The sequence below is a fragment of the Pogoniulus pusillus genome, chromosome 4 (assembly GCF_015220805.1).
Source record: "Pogoniulus pusillus isolate bPogPus1 chromosome 4, bPogPus1.pri, whole genome shotgun sequence".
In the NCBI taxonomy this organism is placed as follows: domain Eukaryota; kingdom Metazoa; phylum Chordata; class Aves; order Piciformes; family Lybiidae; genus Pogoniulus; species Pogoniulus pusillus.
In genome coordinates this window covers 40213949-40231953 of record NC_087267.1, presented here as the reverse complement: position 1 = coordinate 40231953, position 18005 = coordinate 40213949, and the positions used below count along the sequence as shown (strand labels likewise).

The window sequence follows — 18005 nt, the reverse complement described above, 5'->3', positions numbered from 1 at the left end:
ATGGCAGATTTGTTGTGTTGTACAGCAGGATTTTTGTCTTCCATGCTTTATCATTAATATACCTTTAAAGTTGTTGTGTAAATATTTTCACAGTTATAAATGCCATGGAAGAGCATAAGGTAATGAGGAGAGAACAGGCCTGCAGACATCTTTAGTCCATTGTCATGATGAATGGGATCAGATTGGGTTGCTTGACATTTTATCAAACCTGATTTGAAAATCTCAGTGAGTGGAGGCTCTGCAGCCTCTCTGAGGGAGCTGTTCTAATTCTTGACAGTCTTCATGGTGAAAAAAATTCTTATGTCCACTCTGAGCCTTTCTGTTTTAGTTTGGATAACATTGTTTTAAATGTGCCTTCCAAACAAAAGCATTCTGTGCCCCTCTGAAATGAAGTCTAGTCGATATAAGTGTTTACTAAGATGGTGATGTGAGCTGCAGGTTAAGGTTGTTTTGTTTTCTTGTATCAGGAATAATTTCAGAGATCATCTTCTCATTACAGTGGAACTGTAGATCCAGGAGGTATAGCCTTTGACAAAATGTTACCTGTTTCCTTTCTGAAATGCTACTTTGCCATTTGTTTTTCCTCTACAGCTTGTTCTTCGTAAGTGGTGTGAACTAATCCCCGGTGCAGAATTCAGATGCTTTGTCAAGGAAAACAAGCTTATAGGTAAGGGTTTTCTTAAAGATAAAATTACTAGATTAAGTTCTGAAGAGTTTTTTTTTGATTCCTTGAATTAGAACTAAATCTGAAGACAGGTCTTAGCACACCTGGTTTCTGGAGTTGTTTTTTTTCTTCTTTCTGTAATTTAGAATGTGATGTGCCACATTTGTCTTACCATTGTATTTGAAAGCATGCTTAGTATTGCATTTGAAGCACTCTTAATATTAATTGCTGATTCAGAAACTTCACCCAAAGGCAGTTTCATAAATGACTCTTAGATTAATGACCAAATTGCATTATAGCCAGCTTGCAGAATGAGCACAGAAGCAGTTGGGTATAATGCTGATAAAATGTGACTACATGTGGGTATTATATGCACATAGTTGAGGAGGTGAGAACATGTCCACTTGTGTATTCAGTGCCTGAGCTCTCATACTCAGTGTAGCTAAGTCAGAAAATGCCTGGATCTGTTTCTCTGCTTCAAAAACTTGAATGTACAATGTTTCAAGTGACATGGAACAGCTGGAGTGTCTACAGCTTTCAGAGAGCTGGAGTCCTGTGACAGCTGGAGGACAGGCCAGTTGTACTACTCTATGTATTTTAGGCAGCTCTAGGTTACATCTGGCTGAATTGTTCTCCTCTAGACTGTTCTCTGCTGACTATAACAGGATCTTAGACACGTAGTGCCCATACATGTGCTTGGTTAGAGGGGTTTAATTTCAGACTGAAATCTGTTTTGTTATTTGAGTTATTTTTTGGCATAGTCTGCCATGGAATCATGGAATGTCTTGACTTGAAAGGGACCTTAAAGATCATCTAGTTCCGAGTGCCCTGCCGTGGACAGGGACACCTCCCGTTTGACCAGATTGCTCAAAGCCTCATCCAGCCTGGTCTTAAACACTTCCAGGGATTGAGACATCAACAGCTTTTCTGGGCAACCCATTTCACCCTCATAGTAAAGAATTTCTTTCTAATATGCAGTCTAAATCTACTCTACTGTAGTTTAAAACCATTGCCCCTTTGTTGTGTCACCACAGGCTCTTACAAATAGTCCCTCTCCAGCTTTCCCGTAGGTCCCCTTCAGGTACTGAAAGGCAGCTAGAAAGTCTCCTCAAGGCCTTCTCTTTTCTAGGATGAACAAACACAACAGCCTGTTCTTGGAGGAGACATGCTCCAACATTGATCATCTTTGTGGGCCTCTGCTGGGCCCTCTGCATCAGGTCCATGTCCTTCTTGTGCTGAGGGCTCTAGAGATAGTAATAGTATTCCAGGTGTGATCTCAGAAGACCAGAGTAGAACGGCAGAATCACCTCCCTTGACCTGCTGGCCACATATCATTGGATACAGCCCAAGATACTCTTGGCTTTTTGGGCTGCCAGGACACACTGGTGGCTCATGTCAAGCACCTCATCAGCCAGCATCCCCAAGCCTTTTGCTGCAGGATTGCCCTCAATCCACTTGGCATCCAGCCTGTGTTTGTTGCTTCAGATTGCCCTGACCCAGGCAAAGGACCTTGCACTTTGCCTTGTTGAACTTCATGAGGTTGACATGGGCACATCACTCCAGCCTGTCAAGGTCCCTCTGGATGTCATTCTTTTCCTCCAGCATTCAACCACACCACACAACTTGGTATCACTGCCAAACTTGCTGAGTATGCGCTTGACCTCACTGTCCCTTTTGCCAACAAAGATGTGTCCCAGTACCAACCTCTGAGGAGACCAGGGTGTTGCAGCAGGTTATGTTGACACATCCTGTATGAGAACTTCTGTCACTTAAGATGCATGCAAGTGTGTAATCCTGATGAATTCATCTTAAACTATTGTCTTGTAGACAAACAGATGTCTGAAATGAAGAGCTTATCTAATTAAGAGTTTATCTAATGTCAGATATGCAATATAACCCTTGATGGGGACAAATGTAAGAAGTAAGGTACTAGACTGCATGCTACCTGGTTGATTTTAGAATGTGAGATTTCACCTCTAATGCCTTCTCAGTCAGTGTGGCAGGGAAGCTGGGCTTGCTGATCTTTGGAGGTCCCTTCCAACCCCTAACATTCTGTGATTCCACACTCTTGAAAAATTAGTTGAATTAGAACCTTTGTGGCACACTATGGTCTGTCGTCTTTGCCAATGTGCAATCTTAGCCTGTACCCCTTTCATTGCTCCACATTTTGGTCTCTACAGAGGAGCAGAACAGAAAAGACTTTTGACTAGAATAACCAGGAGAAATGAAACTGGAAAGACAGGAACTGGAAATTAAATGCAGGCAGAGGTTCCTTCTGAAATTCACTTAAAATCAGTAAATGTGTGTACATATGAAATAAAGTTCACAAAATGTAGGGCAGAACCTTTCAAGGAGAAGCTCTCTAATGGAAATGCTTTAAGCTCAGCAGTAAGCCATTGGTAACGATTGAGACATGGGAGAAGCCTCTCTTCTGAAATACTGATTATAACACTTGTGTCTCAGATAACCCCCTGGTTGGGGGTTTTGCATGCCTAAATCTCTTTTTAAATCAACTGAAATTGTTGGCAGGTATATCGCAGAGGGACTACACGCAATACTACGATCATATATCTAAGCAACATGAGGAGATCTGTAGATCAATACAGGAGTTTTTCAAGAAACACATACAGTATAAGTTCTTGGATGAAGACTGTAAGTATCTGAAGGCTTCAATTAGCAAGGCGGGGGGGAAAGAGGTTGTTTATGAAAGCTTCTAAATCCCTAGTGCCCACACTGTTATAAAGACTTAAAAACACAAATGAAAGGTCTGCCTCTTTGAAGTTCTTTGCAAGATACTGGGAGGTTTGAAATTGAAAGGACTTGGAGAGCAAGCTATATACAAATGAGATTTGTCCTTCTGGCCTCTTGCTGCTGCTGGTCCAGGTTCCTTTCCTCCACAGCACAGCACTGTGGAGTTTAATCCTGGAAATCAGTGGAAAACAGATACTTTTCAATAAATAATGGCATCCCAGTAAGTCTGTGTATGTGCATCTTCTCACAGCTGTTGCTTTCACAGGGCTTGGTTCATTTTAACTTTGGACAGTATTATAGCTCTTGTGGCTAGAGCACACAGAGCAATGTGGGTTTTGAATGACAGTAAAACTGGGGACAAAAAGACCCTGAGGGAACAGGCTGGAGCTTTCCAGAAAATAGAGTGAATGAGTGAAAGACATCTTCAGAAGTGTGGTGGGTTGGGTGTTACCCGCCCTCCCCTCTTTGGAAATCACACAGACTGGACTCAGCCAGCTCTGGAAATTGAATGAAGCTTATTACTTACATCTTAGCACAATATACAAGCAGATATTTACAGTATATACAGTTATATACAGAAATGTACTAGGTAAAAGGTAATACAGAAACACAAAACCCCTCTCAGAAACCTGAGTCCCCAGAAGAGGCTCCCAACCACCCTTCCACCTTCTCCCACCCCTCAACCTTTGTGCCCCAAGGAAGAATGAAGGTTCGGCCAGGGAGGTTAGGAAGCAAGTGGGTTAATCAGAGAGACAGAGGGCAAGGTTAGAGAGAAATGCAGCCCAGAGCCCAGGCAGTGCCCGAATGCCTTATCTATGTTTATACTCTTGTTCTTATAGATCTCAGCAAGCCTATGAGTGAATTAGACATCACCACTTTCTCAGTAACAGCCTATAATCTAGTTCTTCTCACCAAAACATTCTATCTAGCTTCAAACTAGCACAAGAAGGCTTGACTTTGGAGTTCAGGGTGGGGGTTGTTTAAGGCTTTTTTTTCCTCCCTTATGCTTGTTTTTAGTAATGAAAAATTCTAAACCTGAGAATTGAGATTAGAAATGCTTAATGAAAGGCATTCAGTAGTTAAGAATGCTTGTTTATAAAGATGTCAAGTATTAGCTGCTAAATTATTCACATATCCCCTGAAAAAAGCGATGTGTACGTTTCTTTTCAAGAAGCTGTGGTAATTTCTCCTAGGATATTGAAGCACAGGAGTTTGGCTGCTGAAACTTCTGAATAAAAGCCATGGTGCTTGATACTCCTAAACAACCCAAGCCAGTTGTCTCGTTCTTCAACTGTGAAGTCTTTTGCAAACAATACTGGACATAGTTTCCTGACATGGTTTAGCAAGAATTGAGCAGTGTTCCTTTGTGATGTGTGATTACGAGTGGTGAAAAATATGCTGAAGTAGTTTAAATTTGGTCTGGGACAGGCTAAACCTCAATTTAGTAAAATACATAAGCATAAAAATTGTCTGTTGGTTCTATTATCTTATACAAAGCTTGGGATAATCAACCTTTATGTTGAGTATTAGGTTGATTAACCTTTAGGGGGAGCTTAAACATGGTTAAGTATTTTTGCTGAACCACCAGAGCAATCAAATAGATCTGTCCTGCCTGATTTGCTGAAAAAGATACTTTCTAATGCCAGGCTGTTGTGTTATACTAAAATCTGTAATAATTTTCAGGGTTCCTTTATTTCAGTCCACAGAAGTTTTCAAGGGCCACAGCTTGGAGAAGACAACTAGTCTGGAAATCAGGGTAGTAATTTAATAGGCCCACAGCCCTAACATTTTGAAGTAAGATCATTCATATAGATATGATATTCTGATTACTGTCTTAATTTTCCTCTGTGTTCCAAAGTAATTTTAGCTAGTATGTAATCAACTGATAGATAAGAATTCAGGGCACTATTTTTGGAAATTGATGCCTGAATTTAGGCTCTGAAACTGGTGAGCTGAAGGGTATGAAGTGTCAGCTTATGTAAAGGCATAAAACTGTGCCATCTAAGTTGCCTTCTGGGAAAATGAGGTTTCAGAGTGACTTTCTGGAATGAAGGTTTGTTCACCTTTTGTCCTCATGCAGTGGTGCCTTGTTCATCTGCAGAGAAATGCCATGCAGAAAATGTATTCTGTTAGTTTTTACCACCCTTCATTTATCCCCCACCCTCCCTTCATCCACTGTCTGGTAGCATATGTGTTGTTAAAAATAAAACTCTGGGCTTACTTGTTTGTTTGCTTTTAAAAGGAAAGGTATTACAGCTTTCTTTAACCAACTTTTTGTTTTGTTGGGGATTTTGATGCTGTTTGCTCTGCTTTTTCCAGTTGGTCTCGTAGCATCTCCAGATGGAAGAGTTGAGTCAGAGCAGCTGAAGCATTGTAGAGTCAGAGCAGTAGGATAACAGATGGGTGAATGCTCTGTAAATACTTTTAACACTTTTCATGAGAGCCCAGTAAGAACAATATTCTGGAGGTATTGATACTGTAGAGGCAGGCCTTGGCTTGCCCTTTGTTTTGGGCAGCTGCTGGTAAGGTTTTACTGTGATTTTAGTGGCACACAACACTCCTGCTTTGAGGTGGTCCCTAAAGAGAAGAAACAGTTCAGATTTTCTTCTCTATTCAGTCTGTGAGTGTCCTCAACTAGTCACCAAAGTGCAGCCGGTCTTGATGGGGGTGTAAATCTCTCTGAGTGCTGTTAGCCTCAGTGGCCACAGGCCTGCTGTAGCCTGACAGGAGTCACTTTATAGTAAAGCTCGGATGCAACTTTCCCATGAATGAGATGTGACTAATAAGATTATGCAGTCTGGGCTGGTAGTTCAGTTGAACAGCTGGAGAAGAAATCTAGGGTTGTTGTGCTCCTCTTTGCGTTCATGACTTAGTTATGCTGCCCTCTTGAGCAAGCATAGCACTTAATTGTGGGATGACATTTTAAATTGACATAACTGAGCTTGTGCAAAAAGCTGTGTGGATTTTTAGGCTATATGGTCAAAACCAGTTACGTAATTGATTTTGATGCTGTTGAATTGTGGTTTGCACTTCACCCAGTCAACTTTGCATGAAACATTAGCTTAAGCTTCTGAGTGGCTTTACATGTATGAATGTGATCAATCAGCATCCCTGTTACTGACGGCAGCTTCCTGAGTATCCTCAGAGGCTCAAGTGTTCTTCAGTCATATCCTGAGTTCAGTTTATCCCACATGTGTTGGGAAATCTCGTAGCTGGAATATTCCCCTCCTTATTAGTGAAGGAAGTGACAGTCTAGCATTGTCTGAGCTTTTTGTAAATCAGACTTTTCTTTTTCTTTCTGCTAAACTGGTACAACTTTTGCATGTAGTCATGCCTGAATGCTTATCTGTCGATTTCCCTGGCTGAATAGAAAGACAAAGATTAGTTTAACCACACAGAACAGAAGCTAATAGAAAGATGCATGTAGGAAGATTCACGCTTAATTAAGTCAAGGGATAACAATGGAGCTACAGAAAGCAGCTTTGTGTCAATCACCCACTAGCAAAGGGACCGCTTGAAAGAGCTGTTGATAATCCGTAGGTGTGCTGTATCTGCTCTGGGTTACAGTAAACCATGGTGACAGCCATTTCACTGCCGCCTCAGCACACCCACCAGCCCCTTTGTTCCTGCAACCTGTTTCTTCTGTTATCTGCTTAAGTCCTAATCTCCACCAAGCAGGAACTTTCCCTTATTAAACGTTTGTGCAGTGTCTAGTGCAGTGGAATCTTGATCCTTCCTTGAAGTCTCTCCATTCTGCTGTAAACCAAACAGCAGTAATGTCAAAGATAAGCTTCTCTCTGGGTTAACAGTTATCAGATATTATTCACTGGGGGGGGAAATCAACAGAAGGAACCAGCATTCAATGGAAAAACTCAGCAGCTGATCTTTCACTTCATTACCAATAGTTCTTGAAATGTTTCAGCAGCTTCTTGGAAATAAACCTATTTCTGTCTTGCAGTCCTTTAGACATGCAGACTTTGCAGATTGTACACGAGCGTGTGTTCAGATTCAGGCATCTCCTGTGAAATGAAATGTCTTTTACAATTAACTCTTCTTTTCTCTCCTTTGCAGTTGTTTTTGATGTATACAGAGACAGCAGGGTAAGTGAACAATAGGTTGTATATAACTTTTTATTTTGTGGGAACTCTGAAAGTGCTAACGAGATGGAGCAAATAATAACTTCATCTTCCTAGAAGTGGTCCTGGCAAAGAAGAAGATCAAACCCAAAGTTTTTATGTTTCCCAGGTTGTTTTGTATGCCAGAGACTGTCTGCAGTAGAAGAGTAATAGGATTAGAGATGTAGATATGTTTGTGCCAGTCATGTAGTCTTGAAGCATTCAACTTTGGATTCAGCTGCAGTTCTCTTAGTTCTGTGAATCTACTGGAGACAATCTAGTTTTCATTATGACACAGAGAATCTTTGCTGAAATAATTTAAAATAGAATATTTCATTTGGATGGGCTGCAGTGATCATCTAGTCCAATTTCCTGACCAGTTAAGAGCTGACCAAAATTAATGCATGCTGTTGAGGGCACCGTCCAAATGCCTCTTAAATGGGACAGTCCTGGTGGGACGGGGAAAGGAAACAGGGGAAAAAAAACCTAAAACGAATCAGTTGAAAGTTGTAGGTTTAGATAAAAACAGTTTAATAATTGCAATAAAATAAAATATAATAGTAATGGAAAGAAAGATAACCAAGAGAAATAAAATCCAAGACAAGTGATGTACAGTGCAATTTCTTAGCACTTGCTGACTGATGCCCAGCCAGTCCCTGAGCAGCATTTGGCCCCTTCCAGCCAACTTCTCCCAGTTTTATATACTGAGCATAAATAAGATCCTGTGTTATGGAACATCCCTTTGGCTACTTTGGATCAACTGCCCTGCCCATGCTTTCTTCCGTCTTCTTGTGAACCTCCTTGCTTGCAGAACCTGGGAAACTGAAAAGCCTTTCACTTAGGATAAGTGCTACTTAGCAACAACTAAATATCGATGTGTTATAGATGTTCTTCACACACTAAATCCAAAATGCAGCACTGTATATCAGCTACTGGGAATAAATGAACTCTGTCCTAGCTGAAACCAGGACAGGTACTCTTCCTCGCAGCTGGGGCATGAAGACAAATTATTTTAAGTAAAAGTTTGAGCCTGTGTGGTCTCAAATGAACAGTGTTTCTTCATCTGTCAAGATAAAAAACTATTTCTAGATATCTCACAGTGCCTTCTACCCTCAGGTCTTGTAAAATGCCAGATAGCCCTTTGTGTGTCACATCCTCCTGCTTTGACACATGCTTTTGTGGTTTGCAAGTGTATTGTTCATCACTCTCTTTGAGTTGTAGGCAGCAAAATAATATTGAGTGTTGCTGAGTGTGATTAATTTTCCAGAGCCTGTTGCTCCTCATCAGGGTGGTTGCACAGCAACCTCACCTACAGAATGAGAGAAACGACCAGTGTCTGCTTATTTTAGATTATTTCATCTCTAACTATTCAGCTGGGAGAAGCTTTGTTGTGAATTAGTGCAACCCCCCACGTTAGGTACTTGAGAGACTGCATGGAGTAGGCTGCTACGGGTCCTACTCATTGAGTTGGAGGGTGGCATAGAAGCAGTGGTGGCCTGGTTGAGAACAAGGTTTTGTGTGTCTGCCTTTTCTGCCACACTCTATTCACCAAGCTCAGCTAAGTTAGTGCCTGGCTTTGCAGACAAGTAGTCTTTTAAGGGATAATCACTGGCAAACACTCTTCCACGTTAGAGATCTTGTCTAGTCCTCGAGGTGATGTTGCAGGACTGGTAGCCTGTTCCCTTTGGATCCGCCTCTGGGTTTTTTACTGCTGCTAGTGGTTCACAGAGGTTGTGCAACAGCTGGCAAGCCTGAGAATCGTCTCTGCTGTTGCTCTTTGTCAGTCTCACAGATGTTAACAACTTCTAACCATGTTCAAGACAAGTTGGCCTCTTCTCCCAGGCAACCAGCAACAGAACAAGGGGACACAGTCTCAAGTTGTGCCAGGGGAGGTCTAGGCTGGATGTTAGGAGGAAGTTCTTCACAGAGAGAGTGATTTGCCATTGGAATGGGCTGCCCAGGGAGGTGGTGGAGGCACCATCCCTGGAGGTGTTCAAGAAAAGCCTGGATGAGGCACTTGGTGCCATGGTCTAGTTGACTGGCTAGGGCTGGGTGCTAGGTTGGACTGGATGATCTTGGAGGTCTCTCCCAACCTGGTTGATTCTATGATTCTAAGTCACTGGTAAGACAAAAAACAATTAATTCAATGACTCCAGACCACTGCTAGCTCACAACTGTCTTTGTTAATATGCAAACTAGTGCTGGAGCTGGGGAGGTGTAACAGTTGATTTTGCATTTTGTTGGTATTTGAGTTTCCTTTAAACAGCCTTTGTCATAGGCACTTCCTTTCAGCAGCATGTTGCTTAATGCTTTAGCAAAACAAAGCATGAAGCTAACATGATATGGTTAATCTATTGGTTCCTGGGGATGGGATGAGAGGAAGAGTCTTATCTAATACAGATTGTTTTTTTTTTTCCTCTCCAGATAAGTGCAACTTTGTCTTCCTGGCTTGTGCATTTCCGTGCTCTTGTATGATAAAGCTTACTAATACCAGAAGATGGCAGATAAATAGCTCTGCTACTGCTCTTTAGATGCACAGTACAAGTCATCTGAAACTCCATTTAGATCATGAGGTTGCATGCAAGACTTGAAAGAGCGTTTAACCTTGATAAAATACAGTTTGGTGGCTGACCTAGAGTTACATACATTACCTTTAATGAGCTTTAAAAAGGAGTATTTAGTTTACTTTAGCGCTTCTCAACTGCATCTACCAAAGCTGAGTGCAGATTTAGGACCAGCTCACAGAAACAGTGGTGTTGTAGATGGTGCCCTGCTGTCTGCAGGGAGGGAGGAATACTGCTGGGTGCCCTCAAAAAACAAGTGTCAGTTTCAGTAGTCTCAAACCCAATTTTCAGGCTTTTTTCCAGAGTATGTTTCTTTTTGAGAGAAATGGTCCCTTGAGTGCCTATCAAAAAGCTGAGTTCCATGCATTTGGGGTAAGGAAGAGTTTCCATGAAAGCCTTTCATAAGGAAGTCATTTGTTGAGTAAAGACACATAGGATTCAAGGAAAGTTTCTCTGAACTGCTGAAGGAACTTTGCCATCCATTGCTTCTGTCTGTGCTTAAATTGGTTCATTAGCTTGTTTTTCTAGTGTAATAGAGTGAATCTAAAATTACAGATTCCTCCTGCTGCCTTGGAGCTGACAAGATGTCCCCATTAGCAAAAGTAAATCATCACTTACAATGAGAATTTGTGACTGCCTTTTGAAGAGGAATGGAGATGGAAAATGGTAGCAGAGCTTGCCCCTAATCGTGTTCTGCACCAATGGTGTCAATATTAGTGCAGGGGTGTTGCAACTAGCTGTGCAACTTTGTGCTTCTTCACCCTGTGAAACAACCCTGTGTCCCCACACTTCACAGTTTCTTCTGTAGCTGTCTGGTTTCAGTTCTGCTCTTACAGTGCACTGGCTTCTTAAAACCCGCTTTGCAAGAGTTGTAGCCCATAGATCTGTCCTGAGAGAGGGAGAGACTGGTGAAAGCCTGCCTTCAACCACATGCTCATCAGCTGGGTGCTGGCTCAGTTCCAGCTTACAGCAGTTTCCCAGGTTTTGTCTGTGCTAGGTCTTCTCACACCTGCATGAGTAACTTGCTGTAGATGATGACAAACCAGTCAGAGCATTTCTGGTCTCCGTTGCATGTTTCCATGCACTTCCTATGCTAGTGTGTTAGTGCCTGTGGGGATGGGTTATGTCATGTGGGTGGGAGGGGAAATCTCCATGGGTCTCTCTCTCTGAAGGTTTCACAAGCATCCTTGTAAGTTAGAAATCAGATAGATGTAGTGTAAATCACTGAAGATACTTAGTATTTCTACGAGGATATGGAAGATATTTTAAAGAAAGAAGATCCCTCTGGAATGAGGGAAAGAAAAAGAAAGGAAAATTATTTTTTAGTAGCCACACAGTCTCCAGGCTTGATTTCCAATTCCAGCTGAGCTTTAATAAACACACTAAACTCCTTCAGCCCTGCTTACGTTACAGCAACATGTTCTTTCAAAATTTGATAGATCTGGTTTCCAGATGTAATACTTGTTTCACAAATACCTGAAGGGATCCTGCAGGAAGGCTGGAGAGGGACTTTTCATAAGGATGTCTAGCAAGAGGACAAGAGCAAATGGTTTAAAGCTGAGAGAGAGTACATTTAGACTGGATCTTAAGAAGAGGTTGTTCAGTAGAGGAGTGGTGAGATTCTGGACTAGATTGTAGATGCCTCAGATGCCTGTAGATCATAGAATCATAGAATCAACCAGGTTGGAAGAGACCTCCAAGATCACCCAGTCCAACCTATCCCCCAGCCCTATCCAGTCAACTAGACCATGGCACTAAGTGCCTCATCCAGGCTTTGCTTGAAGACCTCCAGGGACGGTGCCTCCACCTCCTCCCTGGGCAGCCCATTCCAATGGGAAATCGCTCTCTCTGTGAAGAACTTCTTCCTAACATGCCTATACCCTGGCACAACTTGAGACTGTGTCCCCTTGCTCTATTGCTGGTTGCCTGGGAAAAGAGGCCACCCCCCACCTGGCTACACTGTCCCTTCAGGTAGTTGTAGACAGCAGTGAGGTCACCCTGAGCCTCCTCTTCTCTAGGCTAAACACCCCCAGCTCCTTCAGCCTCTCCTCATAGGGTTTGTGTTCCAGGCCTCTCACCAGCTTTGTTGCCCTTCTCTGGACACGTTTCAGCACCTGAACATCTCTCTTGAATTGAGGGGCCCAGAGCTGGACACAGTACTCAAGGTGTTCAAGGCCAGGCTGGATGAGGCCTTTATCAGCCGAGTCTAGTTGAGTGGCATTCCTGCCCATGACAGGGAGGTTGGAGTAAATGATCTCTAAGGTCCCTTCCAATCTAAGACATTCTGTGACTCTTTGATTCGAACAGTATCTCATAAAAGCATGGAACCATTTAGGTTGGAAAAGACCTTTGAGATCGTAGAGCTTCATTGTAGTTTCTTATGATGTTTTGTTTTACCTAAATAGATGTTACTTTCTTGAATAACAGATGGCCCTGTGCTGGGGGTTTTATTTTGAGATGACTCAAGGAATGCAGACTGTTTCTTGCTCCCACTGCAAATGTCTCTGTTAACCTGAATATGTTGTGTTGGTCTTTCTGCTTTAACTTTTCAATTGTAAAACAAACTGTTGTGCATGCTACTAAAACTGTGGAATGCAAATGTGTTTAAGATGAGACACAAGAAACTCTTCTGGACTACTAGGAATGGTTGTGTTAAAAATCCCTTGAAGTTACTCAATGTGTCTGCTTGCAGCACTTTTCAGCTCTCATGATCTCTGTTTTGCAGACCATGCTCTGTAATTTTAGAGTTCCTTCTCAGACAACAGTTCTTGTAGACTGCTGAATGTACAGCAGTGCTGAAGTGGCTTCTAATGGAAATCAAATCTCTGGGTTGGGGGTTGGTTTTGGCTTGGGTTTTTTTGCTTGTTCGTTCAGTGTTTTGTTTAGTCTTTTTCATTCCTCCTTCATGCTGTCTGGGGCTCTTGGAAGACTACAGGAATTAGAACTGCTGTGGTCTCATCTGAAACCACCTTGCATAGAACTGAAGTCACTTTGAGTTCTGCCTGATCTTCTGATTAATTGAGAAAAAAATTAGGAAGTCATAGCTTGGTATGATTTAAAATAGTCTTCTAGGATGTTAGAATATTTTAAGTGCTTAAAACTAGATCATTTCAATTTTGATATATTTTTAACTAAATGATATAATAAATAGATATCAGTACCTGTGGTGGTATTGTTTTTTTTTTCCTCTGTGGTTTGTTTTAATTTTTCTATTACTCCATTGCAGGGTAGGATTTGGTTAATAGATTTTAACCCATTTGGTGAAGTGACAGACTCCCTCCTCTTTACATGGGAAGAACTGACCTCTGGGAAAAACTTGAAAGGAGACCAGGGTGAAGGGGAAGCGACAGAACAGGTACAGTGCTGTGGTGAGGGAAGCTGGCTAAGAGGTTGAGCAGGATTTGCTATTTTATTTCTCTATTTTTGTTATAATCAAAGTAAATGGATGCTCTTAACTCATGAAATGTACCCTTTCTGTAAGCAGAATGTACCCTGTTAGACAGTAGTTAATCTCAACAGGTATTGCATGCTAGTTTTATATGCCTGCAGCAAGGGAGTTCTTAGTTCAAACAGTACAAGCCTATATTGCAGCTTTGACCATATTGCAAAGATACTCTGAAGCTTGCTTTTATGCAGTTTCTATGGTGCTCTTTTCAGTTTCTTTTAAAATCACTAACTTTGTTGTTTAATCCTCAGAGTTCTGCTTTGTTCCTGATACCTGCCAGACAGTTTCCCAGAGTTCTAGATTTATGCTTGGAGAGGGGCAAAAAGAACCTTGATTTCTGTCTTTTCCTTGTAGTCTCAAGTTGTGCTGGGGAAAGTATAGGCTGGATGTTAGGAGGAAGTTCTTCCCAAAGAGAGTGATTTCCCATTGGAATGGGCTGCCCAGGGAGGTGGTGGAGGCACTGTCCCTGGAGGTGTTCAAGAAAAGCCTGGATGAGGCACTTGGTGCCATGGTCTAGTTGACTGGCTAGGGCTGGATGATCTTGGAGGTCTCTTCCAACCTGGTTGATTCTATGATTCTATCAAATATCCTCAGGGAAGCCTTGTCTTCTGGGTGAACTCCCTGGACTTAGAGAAGCCCTGCTATGCATCCCTCTTCCAAGCTACATTGCTTCCATAAAAACAAATAACTTCTTAATACAGGGAAGTAGGAATAGTCTTCACTTATTTCTACTCCAGCTTTTTCTTCATTGCATGCTTCATTTCTCACATCTTAGTTGACTCCTCAGAGAGCTGGACAGATAATACAAAGCAGCCTGTTGCTTGATATTGGGAAACGCTTGACATTTGTCTGAGGAAAGGTGGTTAGGCAGATAGCATGGGCTTTTCTTTGTTTTCTGCCCATAAAACTGCATGAGAGCTACACAGAACAATGTGCTTTATTGAGCTGATTTGAACATTTGAGCTTTGCTTTAGTTCTGTTGCCATTTTTCTTACACATTGAAAGGGAAACGAACCTCTGCAAGTTCTCATTCAGGTCACTTTAGTCTGTGTGGCTATTGGTGTATGAACACCCATTCAATAAAACTTCCTGCTAAAAGCTGTGTTTCCTGTGTTAAAACACACTTCCAAATCTGGAGCTGTCCAGGGGACACCTGAATTTTGTTTTCAGCATTTCTTTGTCCTCAGCACCAGATTCTTCATGCAGTTACCCCGGTGTAAGACTGGATGAAGCGTAGAATGACTTGTCTTCATACTTCAGCTTACAGCCAGTCAGAATCTGGTCTTAAGTTACTGAATTTCTGCCTTTAAAATGAAGCTGTTTATTACCATGCACTGGACACTTAGGCTGCCTGGCAGTGTGTTGAACTGAAAATTAAATCACGTTACCCACTACCTGTTGCTACAATTGGGCACTTTGAGATATATTTGCATAATGTGTAGAGAGATTTCATTTCACAGTATCACACAGTATCACAGTATTATTAGGATTGGAAGAGACCTCACAGATCATCAAGTCCAACCCTTTACCACAGAGCTCAAGGCTAGACCATGGCACCAAGTGCCATGTCCAATCTTGCCTTGAACAGCCCCAGGGACGGCGACTCCACCACCTCCCCGGGCAGCCCATTCCAGTATCCAGTGACTCTCTCAGTGAAGAACTTTCTCCTCACCTCGAGCCTAAATCTCCCCTGGTTGGAATGCTTAGTTCATCATTTTAGTAAAGCTATATTTGCAAACATGAGTTTTAAGACAGGTTTAGAGAGTCTATTATAAATATTTATGTACATATTTATGTGGGTACTATTACCCAAAAGTTCCTTATAGCTCCATTGCTGCTCTAAGTGTAGGTATATTAAATGCATAAATCATTGATACATTGTAGGATCTTTAACTGAGGGAATGAATAACAGTCAAATAAGAGCGAAAGTTAAAATGTTAATGGCATTAAGTGGGCAGAGTTTTTAATAAGAACACTACAGTTTTTAGAAAGAACAGATTTAGTTGAATGAATGCTCAATAAACTTGTTGGCCAGGTGATGATTCAGTCTCAGGGAGCTTTGTTTGCATGCTCTCTAGTCTCATCCGGTATCTTCTCCACAGGACTACCCAGTTTTCCGTTGTACAAACAGTAAAGTTCCTGTCCAGCCTAGTCCATACTTGAGTTACCGACTGCCGAAGGATTTTGTGGACCTTTCTACAGGGGAGGATGTTCACAAATTAATTGACTTTCTTAAACTGGTAAGAGGTAGTGGGGAAAAAAATCTAACCTTCTGGTTTTGTGAAATAGCACCATCAGAGTGCCTGGAATTGTGCTTTTGTCATTAACATACTTTACTTCTAAAAGTACGTGTTTAAGGAGGTCAAGGCCAGGCTGGATGAGGCTCTGGCCAGCCTGATCTAGGGTAGGGTGTCCCTGCCCATGGCAGGGGGGTTGGAACTAGATGATGCTTGTGGTCTCTTCCAACTCTGACTGATTCTATGATTCGACTTTTCCTGTGCTTGTGTAATCTGTGAAGCCATCATACAATATTAGGGCCTAGAGAAGAGAAGACTCTGGAGGGGCCTTAGAGCTGCCTTCCAATACCTGACGGGATCCTACAGAAGGACTTTTCATAAGGATGTCTAGCAATACGACAAGGGGGAATGGTTTGAAGCTGAGGGAGAGTAGGTTTAGACTGGATCTTAGGAATAAGTTCTTCAACACGAGGGTGGTGAGACTCTGGAATAGGTTGTGGATGCCCTGGGGCCGTTCAAGGCCAAATTGGATGAGACCTTGGGCAGCTACGCCTAATTGAGAGGCATTCTGCCCGTAACAGGGATGTTGGAGCAGATGATCTCCAATGTCCCTTCCAAGCTAAGACATTCTATGATTCTATAAATATGTTGTTGGGTTGAAAAACTTTGAAGTGATGAAGAGCAAGCTCTCATACTGATCTCCCTTCAGTTAATTTTATCTTTGTGGGAAGCAATGAATGTCATTTGACTGCTCTTACTGAGGGACCTAGCTGTTGTCTTTGATACAGAAATTTAAATGCAAACATAGTGTAAATGGAAATGTCTTTATTTGGGTGGCTGAAGCTCATGCTTTTAAGAATTTCTCTGAAACTTAGAAGATACTGGGCAAAAGTCTTTAAACTTTTATTTCTTTTTCAATACAGTTTATTTGTTCCTTTGATAAACAATTACATGGTGTCTTTGTGAGCTAGGGAGGGGGTGACAGGTTACTCTCATCTTGATCCCTGACTTCTGCCACCACCATCATGCTTTCTGGTTCTCATATATTTTGTCAGTTAAAATACAGGGCAAATCTTGTTCCTACCTGGAAATAAAATCCTGTAGTATGGAATGAGGAGAGGATTGATACTGCTCTGTTCCATTTGTTGGAAACATTATCTCTTACCCTTCAGAAAATGACTTAGAAATGCAGCCCTTGTCTAATATCCATTGTATCTGGAAACATTTGTCATGATTTATTAGTGCTCTTACTTCAGATAACTGTGTCCTAACATTATGAACTCTCCTGTTCTGTTGACAGAAAAGAAACCAGCAAGATGATGACTGAAGTATCAGGAAGCATTACATTGAATTACAAGCAAGAAATGTGACAAAAGCTATATTTAGCATAACTATTAAGCTATGAATTTAAAGAAAACCTGTTTTTCATAGTCAGTGAAAGAACTGAATAGCTGTTCAAGCTATGTCTGTTGGTTTATATTAAAGTATAGAAAAGTTTTATCAGAGGAACCTGAAAGGTCACAGTGAGTTCTTGCTGGATTCCAAGTTAAGTGCTTGTGTCACAAGCAACAATCAGAGTGCGCCTGAGCAACTGCTTTCCCATCTCAATGTGAAGATTGATGCCATTGCAGTATACCATTGGACTCCTCAGTGATAAAGGTGACAACACTTGTGCAGTGAAAACGTCAACCATTCTCTGAATTTAGGTACAGTTTTGCTTAAAATCTAGTACATTCCTTTCTTCCCATATGATTATACTATCTTTCTGTAGTAACCCTATAAAATTGTAAATTGTTTTGGGAGCAATTTTCATCCTTTTTTTTTCTTTCTTCTTTTTTCTTAACATAAAAGAGTGGATTTAACCAAGGTTTTGTGGTGGTGGTTTTTTTTAATGAGAGTTAATACTTCATTTCAGAGAACAAATATAGAACACAAGGCTTAAAAACTTTGCAGTTCAGGAATTTGAAATTCTGAATGCCTTGCAAGTAAAGTAATAATTTCACAGTAGCTAAAGCTATGAAATTTGTTAAGCACCAAATTTCATTTCTTTCTTGTAGTAAAGCATTCTTGAAACTTAACGTGATTGTGTATTGTGCATCATCTGGCTTTAACATAAATGGTTAACATCAGCCTGTAATTTTATATGCAGACTGTCTTGTTTCTTCACATCTCTGAAGTTTTTACAAGCTGAAAGAGTAATTACTTTCTTACAATGCTGTATTTGTTTAG

General features: G+C 41.4%; 1 protein-coding gene across 2 annotated transcripts in view; it reads left to right on the top strand.

Moving 5' to 3' along the window:
* CDC123 (cell division cycle 123) overlaps positions 1-17642 on the top strand; it is a 38916-nt gene extending 21274 nt beyond the window's left edge. For both annotated transcript variants that reach the window (XM_064142655.1, XM_064142654.1), the window contains 6 exons: positions 592-667; positions 3194-3316; positions 7487-7515; positions 13321-13449; positions 15642-15779; positions 17077-17642. In XM_064142655.1, the coding sequence (XP_063998725.1) occupies positions 592-667; positions 3194-3316; positions 7487-7515; positions 13321-13449; positions 15642-15779; positions 17077-17103 (522 nt within the window). In that variant the 3' untranslated portion in view covers positions 17104-17642. The remainder of the gene's footprint in view (positions 1-591; positions 668-3193; positions 3317-7486; positions 7516-13320; positions 13450-15641; positions 15780-17076) is intronic.
* The last annotated feature ends 363 nt before the right edge of the window (positions 17643-18005 follow it).